We start from the raw sequence: 27,499 nt of genomic DNA on the forward strand, positions 1-27,499 counted from the left end.
GTGCTGGGAGGCTGAAGGGCTGGATCCTGGGTCTAGGCTGAAAAGGAGAGGAGGAGTCTGAGTAGAGGAGCTACCCAAAGAAGAAGCATGGAAACAACTGGAGTTCCAGGGGAAAGGGGACAGGAGAGCATTTGAGACTGGGTCTCTGCAGCTGGTATTAGGCATGGAGAGGAGGGAGCTCTGTGGTAACTGAGGTGAGAATCTTCCTTAGATACAGAGATGGAGGTGGGGCATGAGTCTCCAGAATGATCTCAGGTAACCAAAAGGAGTTTTTTGCTCTGGAATGAGACTGTGTAAGGAAGTATTAGAAAGCATCACTGAAGAGCACGGCCAGCCCTGGGGTTCCCTGCCCTTAGGACATGGCTGGTGGTGAGAATTCTACCTTCTTGAGAGAGTTGGAGGACTCTCCTCAGGAGAATAATGAGGACTGTGACCTTATATATTGTCTGGTGGGGTCTAGAAGGTATAGGGGATGGGAGAGAGGGCCCCAGAGCACCTGCAGTGTGGGTGTACCCAAGGCTGGCAGGGGCTTCCTTCTCCTGGGTAGGGCTCTAGCCTGGGGCTACAGGGCCTTGTGTGTGTCACCAGCTCACTGAGGGGAAGATGATGGAACGGAGGAAGAAGATTGCCCTTGAGCTCTCTGAGCTTGTCGTCTACTGCAGGCCTGTTCCCTTCGATGAAGAGAGTAAGGCGGGGCCCAGGTTGGGGGGGGCGCGGTGTGCTTGGGGCCTGGCGGTGCCTGCATTCTCCAGTGCTGGTGCAAGAGGAGTGTTTAGTGTCCTCCCCACCAGTGCCTGCAGACAGACTTTGTCTCCTTTTTGGCTCAGAGATTGGCACAGAACGTGCCTGCTACCGGGACATGTCGTCTTTCCCGGAAACCAAGGCTGAGAAATATGTGAACAAGGCCAAAGGCAAGAAGTTTCTCCAGTACAATCGGCTGCAGCTCTCCCGTATCTACCCCAAGGGCCAACGGCTGGACTCCTCCAATTATGATCCTTTGCCCATGTGGATCTGTGGCAGTCAACTTGTGGCCCTCAACTTCCAGACCCCAGGTAAGGCAGTTCCCTGGTGGGTAGGGGAGACCTAGGGTAGTTGAGCTGGGATGCACAGTAACTGTCTCTTGCAGACAAGCCCATGCAGATGAACCAGGCCCTTTTCATGGCCGGTGGACACTGTGGTTACGTGCTACAGCCAAGCACCATGCGAGACGAGGCCTTTGACCCTTTTGACAAGAGCAGCCTCCGTGGGCTGGAGCCCTGTGCCATCTGCATTGAGGTAGGTGGTGCTCGGGGGGTTTCAGGGTGGGAAAGGGACGCCCTTGGCTAAGGAATATTTTTGTTTTGTTGTTGTTTTCGTACCAGGCACTTAACCATTGAGCCACATCCCCTGCCCTTTTTTATGTTTCATTTAGAGACAGTCTTGCTGATTTGCGTAGGGCCTTGCTAAGTTGCTGAGGCTGGCTTTGAACTCATGATCCTCCTGCCTGCCTCAGCCTCCTGAGCAGCTGGGATTATAGGTGTGCACCGCCACTCATTTTGACACTGAGCTGGCCAAGAGTAGAGATTGTTTGGGACATCAGAGCTGGGAACTGCTGGCATGCTGGGGCAAGGGTACAGATCAGCATTTCCTGGGTCTTAGGGGCACTGGAGCTGGCCTTATGTTTGAAGACACAACTCTCCTAATGTAGAAAGTAGTCAGCTGTGGGTCCTTGCTGTGGAGCTGGGGTGACTGTGTTCTCATCTTGGCACCAACGAATCAGGTTCCAGTAAGGCCAAGCTGTAGGAAGCCACTAACTGGCAAGAGGAGGCTGGTCAGAAAGGCAGAGGATGGGCCTGGGGCTAGGGCCCCATTGACCATTTAGCCACATCCCTGCCCTTTTTTATGTTTCATTTAGAGACAGGGCCTGTGATGAGCCAGGAGCCTGCAGGAGCAAGCAAGAATTAAGCTTGCTCAAGAGACCAGCAGCCTCCTGGCACCCAGGCTCCCAGAGCTCCCCAGCACATGCCTGCTGAAAAGTTGCAACAAGGGCCAACCCAGTGCTGTGGGTTCAGGGTGGGAGAGACCTGAGCAGAGTCTTAGAGGAGTGTGGGAGCATGAGCACATGACCCGAGTTGGGCATATTGAGGATGGGTACAGAGCCATGGGTAAACTTTTTTTTTTTTGTCCTAAGGGGAAGTAATTTCAAAGACTTCCATATTGAAGGTGGATTTAACATGAAGTGGATTGCAAAACTCAAAAATTTTGTCTGAAGTTCCAATAAATTGGTATAGGCAGCAACTGCTCTGGATCCCCTTAGGACCCTGACTTAATGGGCTGTGTCTTTGAGGCCCAGCAGAGGGCGCACTGTCCCTGTGTCACATTTGCTGCCTGAGTCTCCTGCAGTGGAGACTGCTGGAGCCGGACAGCCCTACCCCACCTTTGCCTGCCTCACAGGTGTTGGGGGCCCGGCACTTGCCGAAGAATGGCCGGGGCATCGTGTGTCCTTTTGTGGAGATTGAGGTGGCTGGAGCTGAGTATGACAGTACCAAACAGAAGACCGAGTTTGTGGGTGAGTCTACCTTCCCCAATCACTGCCTCGCCCTCCTGGGCACTGATGTCCTCTCCCCACAGGTTCTGCCATCCTCTTAGTGGTGTCCTGAAATCTTTTGCCCCTAATTTCACAGTGGACAATGGACTGAACCCTGTGTGGCCAGCCAAGCCTTTCCAGTTCCAGATCAGTAACCCTGAATTTGCCTTCCTTCGCTTTGTGGTCTATGAGGAAGACATGTTTAGTGACCAGAACTTTTTGGCTCAGGCTACTTTCCCAGTCAAAGGCCTGAAAATAGGTGAGGACCCTTTCTCCATATAACGCCCTATGGCCTTGCTGCCAGGGTGGCGCCACTTGCTTGGTGCCCTCCTGTGCTGAGGGCCAGGCTTTCCTCCTGTTAGGATACAGAGCAGTGCCTTTGAAGAACAACTACAGTGAGGACCTGGAGTTGGCCTCCCTGCTCATTAAGATTGACATTTTCCCTGCCAAGGTAACTATCAGGGTGGGTAGGCTAGCTTGGGGAGAGGGTGGGGAGCCTCCTGAGGTACAGAGGACCCCTTGACTTGCCTTTGTTGAGCAGGAGAATGGTGACCTCAGTCCCTTCAGTGGTACATCCCTGCGAGAGCGGTGCTCAGATGCCTCCAGCCAGCTGTTTCATGGCCGGCCCCGGGAAGGCTCCTTTGAAGCCCGCTACCAGCAGCCATTTGAGGACTTCCGTATCTCCCAGGAGCATCTCACAGACCACTTTGACAGTCGGGAGCGAAGGTGAGGGTGGTAGGGGGAAGGTGGTCAGTGTGCAGCTTGGAAAGGGCTGCTGGATTCAGGAAGACCTGGGTCCTGCTTCTCCAGCATTTCTCCTGGATAGAAAAGCTTTGTGTTGCTCTGGACTGTCCCGTTGATCTACCAGGTCCTACTGCCAGTAAGGACACTCTTCCTTTTGTCCAGGGCCCCAAGGAGAACTCGGATCAATGGAGACAACCGCCTCTAGTTGCGTCCCAGCTTGGTTGAGAGCAGCAGGTGCTGCACGCCTCGTGGGATGCCTTGGACTGGGTTTTGTGGAAGCCGCCTGCCATGGCAGCCTTCCTGGTCTTGCAGCCTGGAGTCTGGATTCCAGCAGCGAATGCTAGACAAAACCAAGCCATTAATGAGATGTACTGTTTTGGGCCTCCATGCCCAATTCTGGGTGAAGGCAAAAACTGTACTGTGTCTCGCACTAAGCACACACATCTGGCCCTGACTTCTGGAGATGGGTTCTTCCATCTTGTAGGGACAGAAGCAGGGCCGAAGCCCCTTGGAGAGGCTGCTTCAGCAGCATAGGAGGCTTCAAGGAGCCGCTGACATTCCTGAGTGGAGGAGGAGGAGCCGCCTTGCTGGGCCAGGGAAACAAAGTTTACATTGTCCTGTAGCTTTAAAACCACAGCTGGGCAGAGTGAGAGGGTAGATGCCCCCGCAGTTTAGCCCTGGAGCCAGGGTGGAGGAATGCAGGGCCTGTGTGGAGAAGGGCTCTGCCCTGCAGGGAGGAGGAGGACACAGCACAAGGGCACATTGCCCATGGCCGGGAATACTACCCAGCCTGAAAGATACAGGGGATCATGATAAAAATAGCAGTATTATTTTTCTTCTCAGTGGTAGCATAACTAAGTTATTTACTCCTTCTGCTCCTCACCCTTGAAGGGCCATCTCAGAGCAGAGCCTTTGGGAGCGGCAGCCAGCTGTGTTGGGTGGGGCTCAGTGTGGGGTATTAAGGCACCATGGAGTGGAGGAGTGGGATGGGAAGAGAAGAAAGGGCCAAGCCTATCCTGGTGAGCTTTTTATTTCTTTTTTTCTTTTTCTTTTTTTTTTCTTTTAAGCAATGAAATGAAGACTCAATATATTCTCCCTTAGGAACAGGAAGGGAATTAAGGAAGTGCTGCCTCACAGGTAGGGGGAGTCAGTCAGTCAGGTGCTGACCCAAGCTGTTGGCTCAGCATGACTTTTGTCTAGTTGGTAAAAATATGCAGGGAAGGAGATGGAAAGCTCGGGAAGGCAGCCCCTACCTCTGAGGACAGAGGCTGGGGTCTAGGCCCGTGGGCGCAATGGTGCCTCATAGCATAGCCAGCATTCAGCACACGCAAACCCACTGCCCTCGTTTGGGCTCAGGGTTGGCCATTTGCTAGTTCTGCTGCCCTCTTAAGATCTGACTGCCAAATAAATCATCCTCATGTCCTTTTTCCTTTAACTCGTATGTTTTGTGGAATGGGGGCTCAGGGAAACCGGTTGCCTGGTGATTATTTGGCAATAGAAGCTGTGTGAGACATTTCTGGAAACCTCTCAGGTCCAGCCAATCTTCCTTCTGGACGAACGGGAGGTATAAGGCCACCTTCTCTACCTCATCTTACAGCTTCAGCATCCCATTGTGGAGAGAGGATGGTTGGTTGGTCCTTTTGCACAGAGAGGTAGTTGGTGGGAATCCCTTTTTCCTGCTTCAGATTCTTGTGGACCAAGGAGAAAGTGTTCCTTCTGGAGCAGGGAGTGGTCTGCTGGCATTGCAGATAGATAGGGCCCATCCATGTCGCCATGTGATGACAATCTGTTGGTGCTGACCACAGTAATGCCTTCATTGACTGAACAAGTGTCCTGGAATGTGGCCTGAGGGAGGCCCATCTCTGCCATCCCTTAGCAGCTTCCAGGACAAAAGGCCCACCTGCTGTGGGCTCTTTACCACGTTGCCTTTGCCTCTACTGCTATTTGATCCTTCCTGGTGGAAAATATCCTTAGTCGAGCAAACATGCAAATCAGTTTCATTTCACATTCCTCCAGCCATACCTGACCATTGCTGATTGTCCCAGTGGGGACCATCTTTGTTGGACTGAATGTTTTGGCATCCTGTGGTCAGTTGCCTCACCTGCACACAGGCTGTGCACCTGGGACAGTGGGTGGCACTGCCTTTCAAACCCACTGGAAGTCTCAGCCTGGTAACACCCGAGTACCCCCCATGGAGTCTCTGAAAAACACTGGCACCTGAACACTCTCCCTTGGGTGGTGTTTGCAAGTTCCTTAGGTGATAACATTGAGTGATCAGGGTTAAGAAGCACTGACTCTGGCAGAGGAAACCAGAAGAAACAGGGTCAGAGGGGAAGTGAATGTTACCAGGAACACAGGCAAAGAGAAGTGGCCCATCTCCCAGCTGGCTGGCAGACCAGGGACAAGTGGACAGGGTCAAAGGAGCAGACTTTAGCTTTCAACAGCTTTTACCCGGTGGACACACGTAGAGAACATTGCCAACAAGGTCGGAGCATTCCACTTCCGGCTGCAGGGCAAAAGGCTGCTCTTCAGGAAGAAAGCAGGAGCAGTTTGTGATCTCAGTTGAGGAAACCCATTAAAAAGTATAGCACAGGGGCTGGGGTTATGGCTCAGTGGTAGAGTGCTCACCTCGCGCGTGCAAGGCCCTGGGTTCGACCCTCAGCACCACATAAAAATAATAAAAAGTTATTTTTTAAAAAAGATGTATAGCGCAAAAAGGGCAGGAGGTTTCCTCCTACGGAGCACACCCTGGACTTCATCTAAAGGATGGACCTGGGGCAAGAAGAATCTTTTAACTTGCCTACCATCTCACCATATTGATTCTGTTGAAGGGAAAAAGAATGGTATCAGGGTGTTCTGCCACACCAGCAAAGTGAACAAAAAGGTCATGCCTCCTTGGTCTTGAGTAGGTCAAGCCCTCAGCCTGAGTATTCTCCCCGGGTCCCCCCGGGGTTAATCTGAGCATTTTGTACAATAGGACTTAGGCTAAAATCAAGTTGCAAAATTCGACTAAATTTTTTGGGGGGTGCCACAAGGAAAAGGAGACAGACAATAAGGCACAGTAATATTTTTGGTTGCAACCATTCTAGAATGGAGAGAAACTCTACTTGTCCACCAAAGTTTGTAAGTTTGTGATCAAGTTTGGCCCACAGGATACATAAGCCAGTTTTTTCCCCCTTGACTCCCCACAAAATACGTCAGCAGATGCAAAATATATGTACATTTTTATTTAGGAACGATCAAAAGGTTTGAAGTACCATTGAGGCCCATCTCAAACTGTACAAGTAGTTTGTCCCTGTTCCCCTCCCTTATCCAAGTCCACAGATACAAAATCTAGGAAATGTGCAATTTGCATCTTAGAAATAGCAGCATCCCCACAGGGGACCTTGTGAGGCCTGGAGAACCAGCCCAAAGAGGGCAACCCCATGCCTCCCGCCTCAGCACCACCACAGTCCACACCAAAGGTAAGCTCCATCTTTATTTATGCAGAGTAAAGAATCCCCTTCCACTCAGACCCAAATGACAGAGCATGCCTTTTTCTCAGTTTGGTTTCATGCTTGGTCACAATAGGAGGTGGGACCCTCAAATAGTTTAGAGTTTCAGTTTGCCTCTGGACAAACAGGACAGTAGCCCTTCACTCAGTACTCGGATGATCACTTCTGCAGTTGTCCCCAGGAGACAGGAAGCACTCCAGAGGCAAATTGCTCGCGTCACTCCCCAGGCTCACTTCTCAGTAGTCTGGCCCACAGAGAACAAAGGGGTTTGCACTGAAGACCAGAACGTAAGTGGGTGCTAGAGGACTAGGAGTCAGGACTCAGTGAGAAAGGAATCTGCAGGCCTTTGGCAACCCCCAAAGACTGCATCAATAAGACTGAATGAACAATGGCCAGCAGGGCAGAGGGGAAGGTTGGCATATTTTGTTTTTTAACAACAATTGTGGCACAGTCTGACCCTTTCTGCCACAGCTAAGAAAGCAGCTGCTCAGGAGTTGGCAGGAACTCACTACCCCAGTGTGATCATTGCTCCCCTGGCCCTCACCCAGTTTCCCAAGGAGCAACCCAGTTGTCAAGGTGGAACCCTGCTTGTGAGTGGGTACTAGCTTGCTCTCCAGCCAACAATCTCACTGCAAGAATGTATGGGCAAGAACCACGGGTGAATGAGAAGATATCTCTTTAAACACAAAGTACAGGGTTGATAGTACCATGTGGCCCTCTTAACCATGTTTCTGCTCTGGAGCTTGGTGCTTGGGAAGGACTGAGCACTTGCAGTCTCTATCCCAGACTTTTCACCTTTGACTCCAATCAAATTAATTCAGAATCACCTGATTTTCATGGAAGGGAACCAAAAAAAGCTGTTCATTAACACATGCAGTTGCCCATGTGTGTGCACAACTGGCACATGTATGCATGCACACACCCAAGCCAGTCTCTAGAAGGAAGAGGCACTAATGGCATTTGAACACAGGCCCCCCACAGGGTCCTGGCTTGCCACCTGCCCAGACGGCAGGAAGGCACCAGGCAGCAAAAAGAGCTACCCTCTCTTCCCTCCACTCTGCCCAGTTCCTGCCAAAACCTCAGGAAGGGCAAACAATAATCAGTAATTCCACAAATCCTCACAGTCCTGTAGACCCAAAGACCAAGGAAACAGGTACAGGCTCCTGTCCTCATCCATGTGGCAACCAGGGTCTGCCTGGTCTCATTCCCAGACTCCAGGGCAGTTAAGAGTGGGTAGCTCCTGTTGGACCTTTAGCTAAAAAGGAACACCTGTCATTTCTGCAGGTTAGTGAAGGACCAAGTCCACTTTTAAAGAGAAGTTCAGGTTTATGGGCAGGACAGGATGGCTGACTAGTGTTGACAAGTGAGCCCAGGACATAAGACCCAAAAGCAGGCTCTCCATCCTCTCTAGGGCCACACATCTGTACGGGTTCATTTTACGCAGGTGCTGGGTCAGCTGAGAGTACTTGGGTTTGCCGCTTCACCCCAGCTCCCAGTGTGGCTTGGACTCTGGCAGGAACAGATTCTATCCAAGGCCTGCCAGTTCCATTGGGATTTGGGGCTGGGCTAGGTAACAAGCCAGGCAGCACTGTGGTCACCACTTCCATCCAGTCATTTGGCCAAAACCAAAATGGTCACTTTGTTGACGACATCCCCACAATCTCATCAGCCCCGGGTTGCATGGCTGCACATTTAAATGGGCCAGAGCAAACAGCACAGTGGGCATGTTGGGTTGAAGCCTAGGTCTCCTGCAGAGGAGACTTGTGCTCAGAGGAAGTCTGAAGCTCCACAGGCACTGAGCTCGTCAGAGACCAGGTGCTCCTGGGAACCGTGTCCACTGTCAGGGAAGACAGAAAGAAGCCAAGGTGGGAGAAGTTGAAGAGAAGCTCCAGGCCCCACTAGCTGGCTTTGGTCAGGACAAGTTGGCAGTAAGACCTGCACACATCCAGAGGGCTTTTTTCCTCCAGCACACCTGTGCTTTGCAAATGAGTGCGATGCATGAAAATTAAAACTTAATACAGAAGCACATCTCCTACAAAGGTCAGACCAATGAAATTCCCCCAGGTAAACTGAACATGGGTGTGGGGGAAAAGCTCCAAGACTTGTTTTTAGATTAGACTTGTTTTTAGGTTTTCTTCCTGGCTGGTTCTCTCCCGCCAAGTGCCTTTAAACATAGGCTGTGATGTCTGGACTGCAAAGCGACTAATCCAAGAATCCTGGTCCACATGCAGATGAGGAAGATGACAAGCAAAATGGCCCAACACTGGAACAGTATAAGCAGGCAAATCCCGAGGAAGGATGTGCAAAAAGACCAAGTCCAACCAGAGAGGCTACCCCCAACCCTCCATGGAAGGCAGCTGGGGGACAGATGCGACAGAACCAGAAAGGAGAGGAAGGGAAGACAGGATAAAAACCCACGAGAACCACATGCAGCCTGTAGAACTCACTAGAGCTTCCTGATGGGATGGCCTCCCAAGGCCACTTAGGACGAGCCCGTGAGTGCAAGTGGAAGCCCTTAAGGTGCCACCGACACTCTGCCTTTTCTGCTTCCAGAGAGCAGAGTGCAGAGTCTTGGACCCAAGTGCTTTGGTCCACCTGACCAGCCACTTGTCACTCGGCCAAAAAAAAGGAGCTCTCAGTCACTCTGAGCCATACAACTAGGGCCTTCTTTTTCAGGAACCTAAGAGACCTGAAAATACTTCCCCTCCCCAAATCAAAAAGCTCTTCTATGGTCAAAAATTACAACAGGTAATCAAAATATGTAAAGTATATTATCAAATTCAAATTTCCTTTATCAGAACTGTGATCTGGTTTCACCTAGAACTTAATTTACAACCTCAAGTGAAAAACACAATAAACCAAACAGGCATAAGACACCAGCAATGAGAAACACTGGAAGACAATCCACTGCCTCAGACAAGCCCAGGTGCAGAGAGGAGGGGGGATCCGTCCTCTGGTAACATAAGCTTTTCTTCAGGAAAGAACAGCCACCCACTCACCTTGCTTAACTCGGCAGCCCACAGCCAGTCTTCTATTGAAAGGGACCACAGAGAATTTAACCCTTCAGCAGTGTGCAGTACCAGTGATCTGTCTTGTGACAAGCTGCCGGCCTGGTGACCACACCCACCCCCTCACCACCATTGTCAATGTGATTATGGACTCTGGGCACATGTGGATGGGTCTCTGTGCTGGGCACCCGAAGCCCTGGGTTCCATAATGATATCCCTTTAAAGCACCTGCTTCATGACCACTTCTCAGTGTCATAATGTTTCAAGCAGAAGGTCCAAATCCCACTTTCTCACTCCCATCCAGGAGCTCAGGAAGAAGCAGGGTCTGTCCAGTCTGCGGGGCTCCTATCTGGTCAGTCTTACTGTTTGTCATGTGGCCCTGGCTGATGGGAAGGGCCAACATCTGTGAGAAAAACATGCCAGGGCTGGCCTCACCATAACTACTCCACCCAAAAGGTGAGCTGGTGCCTGGGGCTGGGGTGCAGGGTCCTGCACAAACTTGAACACCATGGACAAGTTTTTTCTGTTTTGCTATTTGGGTTGTAAATAGAATGTCAACGCAGATAACCACAAGAACCCTCTCTGCAGACACTAACGTTCAGCTGGTGCACACAGACTCGAGGTGAGGCTGGCAGGCATGGGCTGAGGCACAGAGTGGTTTCTCAGACACTTGGAGATGGCTTCATGCTGGGTTGCCCCTGCCCGCACACAGGCTGCTCCCCAACATCCACGTGCTGTGAAGCTCAAGTGTACACATCAGATGTTCACTTTACAAGTAAGGTAGCAAATGAATATCTGTACTGTATATGTGGATATATAAATTAATCTGAATGTACATAAAAACTAAAGGAAAGATTCCAAGTGTCTGTTCTCTGAAGGAAGGCGATCACTTGCCATTCTTGGCAATTCCTCAAAGGCTTTTGAGACTCATAGCTTCACTCCCCAAATGGAAAGGATACAAAAATAGGCTGCAAAACTTGCAGAAGTATTCACAAGTCCCCAGTTTGAGACAAATAAGAGGTGGTCCCTATTGGGCTAGGGAGGGCTAAAGAAAACACTAATTTAGAACAACAATGGTTCGAGGGCTTTGAGTTTCCCAAGAAAGCTCTCTCCTAGAAGGCAGAGGCTGCTGGCACCAAGCTCATCCCCACAGCTCAGCCAGCAAGACGGTGTGACTGCTCCACTTTCCTGGGTACATAGAGTGTAACCAGCGCTTAATGCCTGAGCCCTTCCCTGCCCAGGTCTCCTGGTGCCCCAGGCAGCCCAGGCCCAGCAGGAGGGGCCTCCACGTGTGCCTGGCACTGCAGGAACCAATGTCTTTGGTTCACTTCTAAGAGGTTGGTGAGGCCACAGGTGACACATCCTCAGCCCACCCCCTTTGCTAAAGTGGCCGGTCTTGAGGAAATCGGGGCTTTTCTAGTTAGTACAACTCTAAGTTTCCCATTGTTTCAAAGGCTTCTTTTCCTGTGATTTTCTCAATTCAAAGGAGGACGTGAGGGTTAGACTATATAAGCATTCTTACTTCCAAGTTTAGGGACATAAATGCAGAACTTCAGAGACTCCCTCACAAGGACCTGTCCAGTGATGTCCAGCACCTCTGGGTATCTGCCCAGCATGCTGGCCAGGCCCTTGGTGTGTGGTTGCAGCGTACCAGATGTTCTGCCAGGAACTCCCACCCATAGGTCTCGGTGCTCAAGTCCACTCCAGCTCTGATAATTCCCCACGCTCCACGAATCCATTCAGCCCTCCCTCTTACTCTCCTGGGAGCTTCTGTAGTAAGTGGGGGGACAGGGCTCTCAACACTGCAGTAGCCAGGACTGCAGGCTGTAGCTATACCTTCCTTCACCCACCTTCTCCCCGTTTCCTTTCTTCATTTTCCTCTCACTATAAAGGTGTCTACATTTCTACATTAAAGAAAGAAAGAAAGAAAGAAAACACGGTGGGGGTGGGGGGCACATAGGTCAGTATATTAGGCTTAACAACAAATATTTCTTTAGTTGATCTGATAACTGAAAAGTTATGGTCCATGATTCAAACTCCCACCAAAAAAAAAAAAAAAGCAGAATTAAGGTAACAGCTGAAGAGGAGAGTAGCCAGGATCCAGCACTACTCGCACAGCCAGGCCATTTTCTGACCTAAGGGCAACAACAGGCTCTGCACCAACCAGCCCACAAAGCAATCCTGGCTCCAAAAGTGGCTGGTCACCACTTAACATGACCGAGAGCTCTTCAATGGTATCCTTCTGTGAGGAAAGCAGAGAGGCCTGGGGGCCCGGATACAGTTCTGAGCATCTTTAACCCCTGCCTGCCCATGGAAGGTGAGGGCATCAGTGGCTCCAGTGCTCCCCAGAGAACAGACAAACGGCACATTCAGAGATGATGTGAACAACGTCCCACTTTGCTAACCAAAGTGTCTATATAATGAAAGTGTTTGTAATCTGGTATTTTATTAAATGTAGAGAGGCAATGTTTGTTAAAACTTGATTCTGTCTATGAATATGAAGTCTGAACTGCTTTATCCCTGGGAGGCCAAGGGAAGGTCCTACACTGTGGGAGGAAGGACTGGCAGAACCCCTTCTTGCCACTTGCTTGGTGGCAACAGGCTCTGGGCTATCTGCAAGGCCTCTGGAGGCCTTCTTGGGTACCCAGTGGCTGGCCATGGAAATGACATGTGGCAGCAGAGAGGCAGGTTCAGCTGTTCCATGTGGCAGGCAGCATCCCAGATGGGCCGGTCCTTCAGAGTAATCGGATCAATTTCAGTCTGCTTCTGAGGAGAAAACACAGGCCTGTCACTCCATAGCTGCTGCAATCTGTACAGCCCCCAGGGCAGCCTGGTCCTCACTATGCCAGGGTGGCATCACTGGATTTGGGGACTTCTTAACTCCATGAGCAATGCCTTCCTGCCAGCCACTCCCCCATCTCCAGCCTGAGGAAAGGTGAAAAAGAGCAAGTGGGTTAAGGATGATGGCTGATGTGCCAAGACCTCTAGTCTCTTTGCAGAACGGCTGCCAAACCCCTGGCCTCAAAGCTGGAGCATCAGCATGGCCTCTCCACACCCACAAACCCTACCTTGCCTCACCCCAGTGCCACAGGCAGCCACCACCTCCTGCAAGCCCTGTCTTCTACACCTCATGCTGCCTTCTCCCTCACCACCCCCTGGAACAAGCTGCCCTCATATCACAACAGCGGGGTTCAGCATCCATAAATTTTTTGAGGGGGAGGGAGAACTGGGGACTCCCAGGGGAGCTTTACCACAGAGCCATATTCCCCAGCCCTTTTTATTTTTTGAAACAGGGTCTTGCTAAGTTTCTTAGGCCCTTGTTATGTTGCTGAGGCTGGCTTTGAACATGCAATCCTCCTGTCTCCCTCTCCTGAATTGCTGGGATTAGAGGTGTGCATCACCACCCAGCTGCCATGATTTCTTTATATACTCTTTCTTCCCCTTTCTGGCTCCTAGGATTCCTATAATAAATATATCAGTATGTTTAATGATGTCTTAAAGGTCCCTTAGGCTATGTTCATTTCCCTTCATTCTTTTCTCTTTTCTTATCCTTTGGATAACTTCAATCATCTAAACTTTAGATTCACTGCTCAAATCTGCTGTTGAACCCTTCTAATAAACTTTCCATTTCAGTGATTGTACTTTTCAGCTCTAGAGTTTGGTTCCCCCTTTTATAATTTCTATCTTTTTATTGATAGGCTTGTTATTCATGTAGAGTTTTCCTGATTGACTTCAGTTCTTTGTTCATGATTTCCTTCAGTTCACTAAACTTCTGTAAGATAGCTGATTTAACATCTTTGACTAATAATTCTAGTGTCTAGACTTACTCAAGGATGGTGTCTGAATGCTGTGAATGGGCCATGCTTTCTGATTTCTTTGTATGTTTTGCAATTTTTTTGTTGAGAACTAGAATTTCTGAAGACTGTGTGGTAACTCAAAATCTAATTCTCTCCATCTCCAGCATTGTTAATTTTTTCTTTTTGAGGATTAAAGCCTTCTGTGAACTTTTCCAAACTATTTTTGCAAAATGGTATTCCTTGTGGTATGGGGTTACTGAAGTTTCTGTTCTGTGGTCTCTGTGGCCACCTAAGATTTCTTTAAATGTCTGATTCACCAAAAGGGGGAATTTTTTTAAAGAGTACTGTCTCTTTAAATCCCTTGTGGCTAGGAAGCTGCTTCAGCCCACAGGGATTGGAAAAATGACCAGTCTCTATGCTGACCCCTCAGTAATCAAATGCAGTGATCAGCAATCAAAACTTAAAACTGACTTTTGGAAGACAAAGTCCTTAATGCCCACCCCATTTTTTTCTCAACAAAAAAATTGCAAAACATACAAAGAAATCTGAAAGCATGGCCCATTCACAGCATTCAGACACCATCCTTGAGTAAGTCTAGACACTAGAATTATTAGTCAAAGATGTTAAATCAGCTATCTTACAGAAGTTTAGTGAACTGAAGGAAATCATGAACAAAGAACTGAAGTCAATCAGGAAAACTCTACAACTCTAAAGGCATTGTCTGGGTATCTTCTGCACCCTCACCACAGCCAACCCAGCTGGCAGGGCCACCATCTTTAAGTCCCCAATCCCTTCATCTTCTGCAACACTTCCCTCTTGGCTCTCCCTGAAGCTTCTGGCTGCTCAGTGATGGGGCCTTAAATGAGGAATCAAATACCAAAGGGAGAGGCTGAGAGTTCAGGGACCTAGAACCTAGAAAGTTAACAACTGATAATGTGATTTGTCTGTGGCTTCACAACTACATCTTAAAATAATTTTCTGAATTTTGCTTTTGAATACTAAAATACCATAATTCAAAGAAACTGAGGAACACAATTCAAACTTTGAATTCCATATATGTCCAAGAGAGAAGGTGATTTCCATTATAATAAACACTTCTACTTCAGGAAAAACAGAAACACAAACCCTGCCACCATTAGATAAAAGCACTTCATGTATTTTTGTTTGGTACCAGGGATTGAACCCAGGGGTGCTTACTACTGAGCCACATATCCAGCCCTTTTATAATATTTTATTTAGAGACAGGGTCTCCCTGAATTGCTTAAGGCCTCCTTAAGTTGCTGAGGCTGGCTTTGAACTTGTGATCCTCCTGCTTCAGCCTCCTGAGCCACTGGGATTACAGGTGTGCACCACAGCACCTGGTATCACTTCATGTATCTAAAGACAAAGGCTCTTCCCCCTTGTTTAACAGTTTGAGTTGATTTTCCTCTGATGTCCTATGGCTCTCTTCTACCCAGTGATTGGGGATCTGCCTTAGATGATGTTTTGATCTATTCTTCTATTGCTAAGAAATGGCCAAAAAAAAAAAAAAAGGGTTGGGTCCTTTTAGATTTACCATGTTCTTTTCCCTGTATAGGCTTAAAACAAATGAACCAAAACAAAAGCCCAACTCTCACCCCTTTATCCATACTAGGCTCCCATGGCTTCTGTTGCCTGTTGTCCCCTCAAGTAGACAGGAAGTTAGTCCTGTTGCCAGGCAGCCTTAGAGACAGCAGATGCCCCCTGTGCAATAAATCAATGTCCACCTGTGAGTGCATCCTCCCCTCACCCACAAAGGAAGGCCATGGCTCCTGGAGACTCCTTACCTAGCTGAAGTCCAGCCTGGGGACTTGAGTTACCAAAGGGCTCTGAGCTGGCCTCAGGTGCACTGGGCTCCCACGACTCACTGTTCTCAGACACCTCTGAATAGGAGTCACCCAGCCCTTTGTGAGTTGCCGCAGGCTCACCAGTACCAGGGCCCTGGTCTTCACCACCTGTGTCTGCCACGGCCCGGGTCTCCTCACCCATTTTCTCAGCAAACCACTGCTTGACCTGCTGGGAGCTCATCTGGGTCTTGTCACAGAGGTTCTGCAGGTCTTCCTCATACAACATCTTGTGTGTCATGTAATAGTCTTGCAGCAGCTCCCGGTTTCCAGGGGTGATGACCAGCAGCCCTGGTGGGAAGTTGCCCCGCTTATAGTCTTCGTACCACTTGAGCTGGCCGTTCTTCAGAGCATACCTACTGTCTCCAAACCAGCGCACCACCTCTGGCCGCGGCAGCCCCGTCTGGGCCATGATGGAGTCATAGTCCTGGTTGCTTGGCCACTGGGTCTGGACAAAGAGCTGCCGCAGCAAGTGTCGCTGCTGAGCCGTCTTTTTGTAGCTCACTTTGCCAGGGGGTTGCTCTGCCAGCTTGTTCAAACTATCCTCCTCCAGCTCACAGGCAAGGAGCCCTGGAAGCTCACTCTTGCCACTGGCTTCAGTGACCCTCAGGTTCTTGAGATTGATTTTGATGGGGCTGACTTTGCGCTCTGCTGATATCTGGCTGATGGGCATTTCTGGGGAACCATTTTCACCAGCAACCCTCAGTTCACTGGCCAACTCCGCCTCTCCCGCCTCGTCCTCAGCAGCCTCCCCTTCCTCCTGACAGGCTGTCCCATCGGCTTTCTTGGTCTCCTCAGCATTCACTTTTTTCCGTTTCTCTGAAAACCAGCTATCGATCTCTCTCCGGGTCATCTTGGTTTCACTTCTCAGGCGGTCCAGTTCCTCGTCTAGAGGGAGTGGGTTTTGTGCAAAGCTGCTCTCCAGGGCTCGGAGCTGCTCTGGGGCTCTCTCCTTGTATTTGGTGGGCGTGAAGTCAGGAGTCTGGTGCCAGGATTGCCGTTTGGCAGCAGGGTGGCTTGCTAATGAGGTCGCTGTAGGGATGCAGGTTACCTCGGGAGCCTTGGAGGATGGGGAGAAGGGCACCTCGGGCACAGAGTCAATGAGAATGGAGCCGTGATCCCCAGGCATCATGGTTCTGGAGCCCTTCAGGTTCCGGCAATGGTACCTCCGATCACTGAACCACTTCCGCACCTCTCTAGTGCTGAGGCCGGTGACTTTGGTCAGATGTTCGACTTCACTCTGCCCTGGGAACTGGTTCCGGCAGAAGCTCCCTTTCAGAGCGGACAGTTGTTCATGAGACTTCTTATTTTTGTAGATGCTAGCATCAAGGAAGGCTTGGGAAGTTATGCTGGGGCAGGCTGTGAGGAGAGACTGGGCTGCGTTGACCACCTTCACGGCCGACGTTGTATTTGAACACACGGTGTTAATAGGTGCCACTGTTGGCTGCTTGGGAACAGATGTGACTGCCAGGGGGAGAGACGAGGTTGGTGCTTGCAACCCATTGGCCATCAGTGGCTGGCTGACCAGGAGTCCTCCTGCTGTGCCCTCTGGCTGTCCAACAACGTGGCCTGGGAGAGCGGCCTGGATGAGATGCTGGACATTGCCTGCACTGGCAACCAGGGGGGTGTTCAGAACTGTGATCGTGGGCTGAGGCACAGACTGGATGACTGTATTGAACATCTTTTTACGGGCATCCTCGATCTCCTCAGGGGACCAGCTGATACCTTGCTTCAGCCTCTGGGCTGTGAACCAGATCTTGAGCTGTTCTTCTGGATACTTGGTCACCACAGTCAGGTAGCAGAGCTCGGCTTTGGTTGGGTAGGGGAACTTGTGAAAGGAGTTTTTCAGGAAGCTGTTGGAGTCCATAGCCGCGTTGTATGTTGGGATGCTGCTCAGGGGGATCATCACTTTGGGAAGGGCCTTGGATGTAGGCAGGGGCTGGTGGGCATGGTGCTGGGTGTGCACCGGGGCCTGCTGCTGGAGGGACAGGAACTGTGCTATACCAGCTGGCAGAACTGGCACCGTTCCTATCAGGGGCCCATTGGTGGTATGGGGGGGCTTTGCAGAGCTGGCAGGTGCCTGGCTGACTGGAGCTGCCCCATTAACAAAGGTGTGGTCCCCCTCTTTCACCTCTGCTTCCCCAGCTGATGGCTTTGGCAAGGCCTCACCCACAGGCTGGCTGGGGACATTCTCTTTGAGAGTATGGATTTTTTTGGCTTCAGCTTTGCCTTTCATTATCTTCATGATTGGAGTCTTAGTGATGATGATTTCAGCCTGTCCATCAGTCCCCTCAGCGCCGGGCTCCCCTGCTGGGTCAGGAGTGCTGGTGCTCTCAGGGATACTCTGCTCCACGACTACATGATTGTCTGGCTTGGCCACATTCCACACAAAGTTGGCTTCCCCTGAATGACACTTGGCATTGTGCAGGGAAAGCCCCTCGGGGGTTTTTGCCAGGAAACTGCACCCAGGGCAGATAAAAGTTGGATCTTTATTAAAGTCTGTGTGCTCTGAGTTCATATGTCCCACAAATTGGGTCATATCCTGGGATCTGAAATCACAGTCTTTACAGGAATATAAATAGCCATCCAAAGTGTTCCGATGCCCATTGGCCAGTGAGGAGCCATCAGTACTGCTGGAGTTCTGAGCTGCCTCACTGCTGGTAGCAGGTGCTTCTGGGGGAAGATCCTGCTGGGGTACTTCAGGCAAGGCCTCTGCTGGCTGGGCCTCCACAATGGCATCCTGCAGCACCACGGTCTTTACTGGGATCATGCATGGGGTGGTGGATTTCCTCTTGCTGGCCATGGCTACTCTGGGTGATCAGGAGCCCACGGATCTAACAGAAAACTTCCAACTACTCCATGAGGGCCCAAGAAACAGCTTCCAAGGGCAGATTTTTCAGTTACTTGCAGAAAGTAGGTTTCCCCTATTAAACCTGAGGAGGAAGAGAAAAAACATAATTAAGATACCTTAAACTACTTCTCAGATCCCCAGACACAGTGCGCTGCTTGTCCTCCAGCATCTAGATCTTTTCACAAGACGTTCAGTTCCCCAGCAGCTCAGATGTAAAGACTGAGTCAGGAGCCCTCAGTTGCTAACAGTACATTCCCCTGAAAAATGACCTGGGAGTGTTCCAATACTCCTTTATAGACCACAGCCATGCTTCTTAGTTCTTTTTCCCCGCATATCCTTGCATTAAGTAACAGAGTTTTAAAAACAAAAACAAAATGCCCTCTTTGGGACCTCCAAATTAATTCTGACCATGTCAGAGTGAGAACAAAAGATCCACTGTAACTCTTGTCTAAATGTTTGGGCCAACAAGGGTTTTTCTTTTCACAGCCTTCCCACACAGGAGAACACGCCTAGCCTCCCCCAGGCCAGGCACAGAGACCAGCGAGCTGCAGTGTGTGAATGCAGGGGGCGGCTGGGCGGGAAGACAGGCCTGCCGCAAGAATGGGGCCTCTCTGTGGCCATCCCTGCTTGCTGTCTGCCACCCTGAGTCAGGCTGCAGGAAAGGAATCACCTCCCAGTTACTGACTGGGCCACCCAGATGAGGCCAAAGGTCAGGGTATCCAAAGATCCAGTTTAAGGCCCAGTAGCTCACAGCGGGTTCTCACAGGGCTGTGCCTTCTCTAATGACTTGACTTGACTTTTTTATTTTTCTTTTTATTTTCTTGCAGTATCTTTTACTGCTCCTTAAAAATATCTTTGGTCTGTTTTTGAAATTTATTTCAAAGCTGATGGATGGATTTACTTATATACAAAATTACTGTAATAATAATCATTTCATGAGATGTCATGAGAAAAGTGCTTCTGTGATCCCTATTAACATATCACCATAATCATCACTGCCTTCTTTTTAGCAAATTATAATGCTGTAATGATTAAGATAATATTTTAATATCATAATATTAAAATCAAATTATCATCAATACTCAATATAAAATGTAGAGAAAATCTAAATATCTCCATTCAAATTCTTAGCAAGCAAACATAGAAACTATTTTTATATTGTTTCTAAATGTAACCCTGATGACTATAATGGTAAAAATAATTACTATTAAAAAAAAGTTGTGGTGAGAAAGAAAGAAACATTTACCCAGATTTAACTACTTGTCACTACGCATGCTTTTCACTTAATTTTAATGTTAAATATAAAATATCAACATTAAACAAAGACTAGAAAACTACCTATAATTATATATACCCTTTCATCAGCCCAAATATTTTTTTTAAATATTTTTAGTTGTAGGTGGACACAATACCTTTATTTTATTTATTTATTCATTTATTTATATGTGGTGCTGAGGATCGAACCCAGTACCTTACACGGGCCAGGCAAGCGCTCTGCCACTGAGCCCTAGCCCCAGCACAAATATTTTATACAGATATTTAATCAGAAGGAGCACACACTTGAGTTTTTCTCACGAACATGATAATTATAAACATTTTCATTACATATTCTTCATAATTATGATAACTGGCAACTACCTAAGAATACACCACGATGGCTTAACTGACCCCCTGGCAAAACCCCCACTGCCCCAATGTCAGGGGTCTATGAAATGAACAACTCTGGACATACAGGGTATTTTTCTTCTATCAAGTTATTTCCTTAGGTTAAATGTGCAGAAATGGTTTATAAGCTCAAAGTATATCATTTCTAAGTTCCTGTGTTATAGGCAAACATTTTAAATTAAGTGCTTTGCAATTCCAAGTCAGAGAAATGAAGAATAATACAGTTAAGTTCCTAGTGAGCAAATCACATTTTAGACAAATCATGGAAGACCATCCAATAGGATATATGAAAGCGTGACAAAAGATAAAAGACAAATTGGATTTTACCAAAATTAAAAACTTGTGCTTCGGAGCTGCAATTGTGACTCGGTGGTAGAGCACTTGCCTAACATGTATGAGGCCCCCAGATTGATTCTCAGCATCACATAAAATAAATAAAATAAAGGTATTGTATCCATCTATAACCAAAAAATTAAAAAAACAAACAAACTTGTGCTTCAAAGGTCATAATAATCAAGACAGTGAAAAAGCTTTGAAAATCATATCTGATAAGATGTACCTAGAATATATAAAGAATTCTTACAACTCAACCAAAAGGTAATAACCCAATCTAAAAATGAGTAAAGGATTTGAACAGACATTTCTCCAAAGAAGATCTATAAATAGTCAATGAGCACATTACAAAATGCTCAACATCACTAGTAGTCAGCAAGATGCAAACTGAACCCACAAGGAGAGACCTCCTGGCGCCCACCAGGAGGCTGCAGCCTGATGACAGTGGATGGAGGTGGAGGGGAAACTGAACCCTCAGGCACCGCAGGGAGGGATGGGAAATGGGCAGCCATGCCGGGCAAACAGTGCAGCAATTTCTCAAAAACTTAATACTGCATTGCCTAAGACTTAGCAATTGTACTCCTAAGTATATAAAAAGGAGAAGTGAAAACTTGCCCACACAAAAACTTGATCAAAATAGCATTATTCACAGTAATAGTAAAAATGGAAACAACCCAAAGCCTATCAATTGAGGAATGGATAAATAAAATGTAATATATATCCACACAGTGGAATTTTATTCAGTCCCAAAAAGGAAAGAAGTTTTGATACACGCTGCAACATGGATAAACCTGAATACATTGTGCTATTGAAGGAAGGCAGACACAAATGACGCACACTGTATGATTCCACCTCCATTAAATGTCCGAAGTGGCAAATCCAAGTAGGCAGGAGGTAGAGTGGGGGCTGCTGAGAGCTCAAGAGAGAGGGGAAGGGGTGGTGATTTCTAAAGGGTATGAGGTCTTTTCTTATGGTTATAAAAATGTTCTAAAATTAGATGATGGAGATGGTCACTGAACTCTGACTATATATATTTAACATTTATTTTTTAGTTGTAGTTGGGCACACTACCTTTATTTTATTTATTTATTTTTATGTGGTGCTGAGGATCAAACCCAGGGCCTTGTGTTAGGCGAGTGCACTACCGCTGAGCCCCAGCCCCAGCCCTCTGTGACTCTATTAAAAACCACTAAAGGAACACTGAACACAGAAAGGCAGAGAGCAGAAAGTACAGCAGTCAGGTCTGTAGAAGAGGGTCATCATTGCATTTCTGAGTTTCCAATGCAGGTGACATTATGTGTGAGCCTTTCTGACTGACCTTGGTGATACTGACTTCCACCCTGGGTACAGGTGGATGGCAATGGCTGTGAACATCAGGGCTGGCAGGAGAGAGGGAAGAGAGATGCCAACTTGCTAGGTGGAAGACGAACCACCACAGGGGAAGAGAGCACGGGATCCCAAGAAGCCAGGAGGCCAGCAGGACTTAGGAGCAGGCAGGTGCAGGACCTTGCCTCTGTGCTACCAGCACCATGGCCCAGGGCCGGAACTGCTGTCTGCAATGGGAGTGGGTTGCCCTGGGGAAGGTGTAAGTAAATTATATGACCCATGTTTTACTTACTAAGGCTGAAAGGTGGATGACAAGAAGATGATTTTGATTTTGGAAATAGTCCCAATGAGATTCAAAATTAAGTCTCTGATTAGGCCCAAATTATCATTCAAATAATAGACCAATGAGGGTGACACTGCTGGTCACTCTCCCAGGGGTCAGTCATTGATTACAGGCAATGGCAAAGGACTAATAGTAGAGGCAGTGATAGTAACAATCGACAAATACCAAAAGTCTTAGATTGTAGAATGTGCTTTTGTACACATCCTTTCAATTTACTCTCACAACAAACCCAAGAATCCCATTTTATGGTCAAAAAAGACAAGGCTCATAGAAGTGCATTAAGTGCCAGAAGGTCACACAGCTAGAAGGCAGCAGAGACCAGATAAGAACCTAGGCAGTCGGGCTCCAGAGCTGGCAACCTCAACCATCTACACACTGAGCCCTCTGAGTAACCTCTGATTGTTTGTAAAGGGGTTTCATGGCCTCCTGGTGTGATGTTTATTTCTCCAGTATTTATTAGGAAAATTTCAAGTGTACAACAAATTTGAAATAATTTTACAGTGAACACCCATATAACTACCATCTGGATGTTTACCAGTGGCTATTTTGAGCAACATTACCCATCTGGGGTAATTTTAGGCTTATTTGTCATACATTTTTAAAGGGGTATCTATTAAAAGTAGTGTTTAAAGTGCAAAGATCCAATTATCTAGAAAACCATTCATCCAGAAGATACTCATGGAGCACTCTGATAAACGAGGCAGTCATGTGTGGAACTCCGCTGTTTCCTAGGACAGGTCCAAGTAAGGTGAGCTGACATGAATGTAAAGATTTTGTACCACCAAGAGAGATTGAGGGGAAAGACCATATTATTTTTGCTTTTGTTATCTGTGCTATGGTAGCATATCCAAGAAAACACTTGGCCATAAATACCATAAAGCTTTTTTCCTTGGAATTTTGTAGTTTCAGGTATCACATTTAAGGCTTGAATACACTTGAGTTAATTTTTGTACATGGTCTGAGTCCAGTTTGATCCTTTTACACGTGGATATCCAGTTTTCCCAAAACTATTTGTTGAAGAGACTATCATCTCCCCATTAAGGGTTTATTTCTGGGCCACATATTCTGTCCCATTGGTCTATATATCTCTTTATGTTGGTATCATATTGTTTGATTTCTGTACTTTGTAATATATTCTGAAATAAGGAAGTATGAAGCCACAATCTTTGTTTTTCTTTCTCAAGACTTTTGGCTATTCAAAATCCTATGAGATTCTATAGGAATTTTAGGATTTTTTTTGTTTCTGCAAAGAAGGCCATTGAGATTTTTATAGGTACTGCACTGAATTTTTAGTATCTTTGGGTAATATGGACATTTGAACAATTTGAACTCTTCCAATCCATTAACACAGGATGCCTTTCAATTTGCTCGTGTCTTTAATTTTCTTTAGCAAGGCTCTGTCCTTTTCAGTATAATTCCTTTGCCTCCTTGGTTAACTTTGCTCTTAAGTATTTTTCTATTTTTAAAAATACTGTATAAACATTTAATTTTTAGATTTCACTGTTCGTGTACAAAAACACAACTGATACTTGTGATTGAATCTGTACCCTTCAATTTCACTGGATTAATTTATTCTAACAGCTTTTGTGTGTATAATTTTCAGGGTTTTCTACAGATAAGATCATGTCATCTGTGAAAAAAGAGAATTTTACTTCTTCCTTTCCAACTTGGATGATTTTTATTTCTTTTTCCTGCCTAATTGCTCTGGGTGAGACTTCTAGTACAACATTAATTAAATATGACAAGAATGGTCATCCCTGCTTTGATCCTGATCTTAGGAAAAAAGCTTTCAGTTTTTTACTGCTGAATATGACATTAACTATAGGCTTTTCATATATGGCCTTTATTATTTGAGGTATTTTCCTTTTATTCTTAGTTTGACGAATGTTTTTATTTTGAAACAGTTTTGAATTCTGTCAAATGCTTTTTCTACATTAATTGAGATGATCATATGGTTTTTGTCCTTCATTCTGTATTGTGGTATAACACACTAACTGATTATCATGTACTGAACCATTTTTGCATTATGGAAATTAATCCCTCTTGGTCACGGTGTATAATCCTTTTACTGTGCTGTTGATTTGCAGTTTGTTAGTATTTTGCTGAAAATTCTAATGTCAATATTTATCAAAGATATGGGTCTGTAATTTTCTTCTCTACCTTTGTCTGGTTTGGATAGCAGTGTAATACTGGTCTCATAAAATGAGTTTGGAAGTGTTCCCCCCTTTTCACTTTCTGGGGAAGAGTTCAAGAATTGGTGTTATTTCTTTAAATGTCCTGATATCTCTTTTTGGAGTAGGTTGTTGATTATTGATTCAATATTGTTACAGTTAAAGTTTAGAATTTTTATTTCTTCATGATTCAGTCTTAATAAGTTGTATGTTTCTGGGAATTTATTTCCTTCTATGTTTCCAATTTGATGGCTAATTATTTTTCATAGTGGTCTTATGATTTTTTATTTCTGTGGCATCAACTGTAATATTTCCTTTGTTTCTGATTTTGTCACTTTGAGTTTTTATCAATTTTTGATTAAAAAACAAACTCAGAGATTCAAGGTGGCAGATTAGAGGAAAGCTACGTTTCCAGTTGCTCCATGGTTTGGGATACAGTGGGAGCAGGGATTCCCAGTGAGGTGGATGAAAGAGGGAATTAACTGAAATTCAATATCAAACAGTTGGAATCTCTTAGAGACTCAGAAATTTGGGTGCACTGAACAAAGAACAAGAAGGGTACATTAGAGCCAAGTTGGATGCAGCAGCAGAGTGGGTTAAACATAGAGTGGAGGGTAACATACAGAGAAAAACACAGCGGACACATTTGGCATAGAAAAAATCTGTAAGTCAAAAAAGCAGCCTAAACTTAGTGGAATGAGAGGCTGCAGAGTGAAGTGATGTTTGAAAAGTGCTCCGTTTCTCTCAACTGGCAAGCAAAGAACTGAGGCAGGAGCCATCTTGAGGAGGCCGTGCCACAGCTTGCAGCTGCGAAAGCCTGCAAATCATAGCAAACGTTGCCAGACTGTCCCAGCAAGCATCTACCATGTGGCCTAGCAGAACATGAGTGAAATAAGCACAGAGGTTGTACCCAGGGGAATTCAAATCAGAAAAACTGAGGGGATTGCAGCAAACTTTTCCTTTGAGTCTGGTGGTTCATGTGACCAGCTGAAGAGGATCAGGAATGCACTCAGGGACTAAGGCTGGGAAGGCTGCATTTGTGAGCAGCAGTGTGTGGAGGACTAGTTCCCTTGCCCAGTGAGAGTAATTCTTGGGAGGCTTCTGAGATACAGTGGACTCTTATCAGAAACTGGCATCTGCCTGGCCCTAGGGGTGTGTTGATCTAATCTCCAGAGATTACCCAACAAAACTCCTAAAACCTGATTAGACCTAAGGCCCGGCCAAGAGAACTCCCCTCATAGAACTCTGCAGCAGCTCCACCTGTGAAGTGCATCAATTTGGTCTGTGTGAACAAACTCCAACCAACAGTACTTCCAATTCTGTTCTACCTTATACTGGTGAGAAGGAAAGCTGAGAACTATTTCAAGAACTTCTAGTTCTAGGTTACACCAGCCAGAAGCTTTGTGAGCCATACAAAGAGGAAGGGGTTAATAACCCCAAGCCTTTGCTCTCTCACCCAGTACAAAGCCCAAGACCAAATGGAAAGGACAGTTGGGCATAGGCAGTGACTACTGTCATCAACTTCAGTGTGACAACCTCAGTATGACAATTCTTTCATTTTTCATTAGGAGACATCATGCCCCCTCATCCCTTTTTGATGCTCTTGCTATACCAGCTTGTTTGATTAATATATATTCATAAATTTTTTCCTCATTTTTAGGTTTTTTTGGTGACAGGTATTTTTCCTTGTCTTTTGAGGGCTAGAGTTTATGGTTTTTGTTTGTTTCTCTCATTTCTCTTCCTCTCCTTTCTTCTGCCACTAACAGCCAATTTCTTTTGTTCTCTATTTTTTCTTCTTCTTTATAAACACCACTTGCTATATCTCTTCAACATTCTCTCTATTCACATTTTGAACATACTAAACTTTCTTCTACCTTCTTATCACATTTTCATTTCCCTTATTTTTACCATTTTTGGGGGAATTTTTGGTTTATGTAACTCCTGCCCCCACAATCATATTGTAGCCATAATTAGCACTGTGGAAAATACAGTGGACAGCTGCTGTTTCATGACAGACTATTGCATGGTTATTTGTTGTTTTTGTTGTTGGCAATTGCTACCCGCCATTCCTAGTTTGGTGGTTGTTAGTGCTGTGATGTCACAGTAGGCACTGGGTCTTTATTTTAATGTTGTATATTGTCTGCTTTGGTTGTGTCTGTTTTAATGCTGTATATTGTCTGCTTTGGTTGTGTCTGTTTCCACTTTTTCTGTAAAGTGCTGGGAATCTGCAGGGACACAAGCTCACCCAAGTTCTGCTGCTGAACTAAATCCAGCCAAAAGAGAGTACATCTTGCTCCACACACAAATTAACCACATTCAAACTTCAGCTATACAAAGCCTAGAAGAAAGAAACTCCCCAAACTAATGATCAGGCCCCAAGTAGAAATGGCTGGGGGTGGGGGGTTCTCAGGTGTCATTTATGGATTTCAACTCCTACAAGAAAAACAGAAAATTAACACAAAGTCTGTGAATGCTGCCCCTATGAAGGGTCTCAATCTAGATGACTCCAGGACACTTTTGCAAGTGATGGGTGTGTCCTAAAAGGTCCCACACACAACACTGGAAGAGAAACCCATCCCAACATATGCATAAAACTCAACACAGGAATACAAGGAAAAAACAAGGTAACAGGATGCCTCCTAAATTTCATAATTCACCAGCAACTGACTCTAAAGATATTGAAGTGGATGAAATAATCAGATAAAGAATTCAAAAGAAGCACATGAAAATGATTAATGATTTTCAAGAGTATACATCCACATATTTAAAAAAAACCAACTGAATATATTAATAAAGTCAGTACAGGGATGAGGTTGTGGCTCAGCAATAGAGCGCTTGCCTCACATGTGCGAGACCCTGGGTTCAATCCTCAGCACCACATAAAAATAAATAAGTGAAATAAAGGTATTGTGTCCAACTATAACTAAAAAATAAATATTAAAAAAAAATAAAGTCAGTACAGGATATAAAAGAGAATTTCAGTAAGAAAAAATGAAATGTTGACAAAGAACCAAACAGTAATCTTAGAAAGACACAATATATCAAATAAAATGTTCAGTTGAAAGTCTGTCTAACATGGTACAGAATAGAGGACACAGTAACCAACCCACAAAACTACAACTATCTTATATTTGATAAAGGGTCTAAAAGCATGCAATGGAGGAAGGATAGCATCTTCAACAAATGGTGCTGGGAAAACTGGAAATCCATTTGCATCAAAATGAATCTGAATCCCTATCTCTCGCCATGCACAAAAGTTAACTCAAAATGGATCAAGGAGCTTGATATTAAATCAGAGACACGGCATCTGATAGAAGAAAAAGTAGGGTATGATCTACA

General features: G+C 46.3%; 2 protein-coding genes across 9 annotated transcripts in view; one reads left to right on the forward strand and one right to left on the reverse strand.

Annotated features, from left to right (window-relative positions):
- The window catches only part of Plcg1 (phospholipase C gamma 1), a 33,742-nt gene extending 29,027 nt beyond the window's left edge, over positions 1 to 4,715 (forward strand). For all 3 annotated transcript variants that reach the window (XM_026383189.2, XM_026383191.2, XM_077799629.1), the window contains 8 exons: positions 589 to 685; positions 828 to 1,052; positions 1,127 to 1,275; positions 2,434 to 2,548; positions 2,664 to 2,825; positions 2,929 to 3,017; positions 3,108 to 3,292; positions 3,473 to 4,715. In XM_026383189.2, the coding sequence (XP_026238974.1) occupies positions 589 to 685; positions 828 to 1,052; positions 1,127 to 1,275; positions 2,434 to 2,548; positions 2,664 to 2,825; positions 2,929 to 3,017; positions 3,108 to 3,292; positions 3,473 to 3,515 (1,065 nt within the window). In that variant the 3' untranslated portion in view covers positions 3,516 to 4,715. The remainder of the gene's footprint in view (positions 1 to 588; positions 686 to 827; positions 1,053 to 1,126; positions 1,276 to 2,433; positions 2,549 to 2,663; positions 2,826 to 2,928; positions 3,018 to 3,107; positions 3,293 to 3,472) is intronic.
- Positions 4,716 to 12,485: 7,770 nt separating this feature from the next.
- Zhx3 (zinc fingers and homeoboxes 3) overlaps positions 12,486 to 27,499 on the reverse strand; it is a 130,223-nt gene continuing 115,209 nt past the window's right edge. For 3 of the 6 annotated variants that reach the window (XM_026383148.2, XM_077799394.1, XM_026383149.2), the window contains exons 3-4: positions 15,415 to 18,404; positions 12,589 to 12,737 (exon numbers count right to left, since the gene is read on the reverse strand). In XM_026383148.2, coding sequence (XP_026238933.1) covers positions 12,601 to 12,737; positions 15,415 to 18,274 — 2,997 coding nt within the window. In that variant the 5' untranslated portion in view covers positions 18,275 to 18,404 and the 3' untranslated portion in view covers positions 12,589 to 12,600. The other 3 variants (XM_077799397.1, XM_077799395.1, XM_077799396.1) reach the window with 3 other exon arrangements.

Source organism: Urocitellus parryii, chromosome 6, assembly GCF_045843805.1.
Source record: "Urocitellus parryii isolate mUroPar1 chromosome 6, mUroPar1.hap1, whole genome shotgun sequence".
Classification (NCBI taxonomy): Eukaryota; Metazoa; Chordata; class Mammalia; order Rodentia; family Sciuridae; genus Urocitellus; species Urocitellus parryii.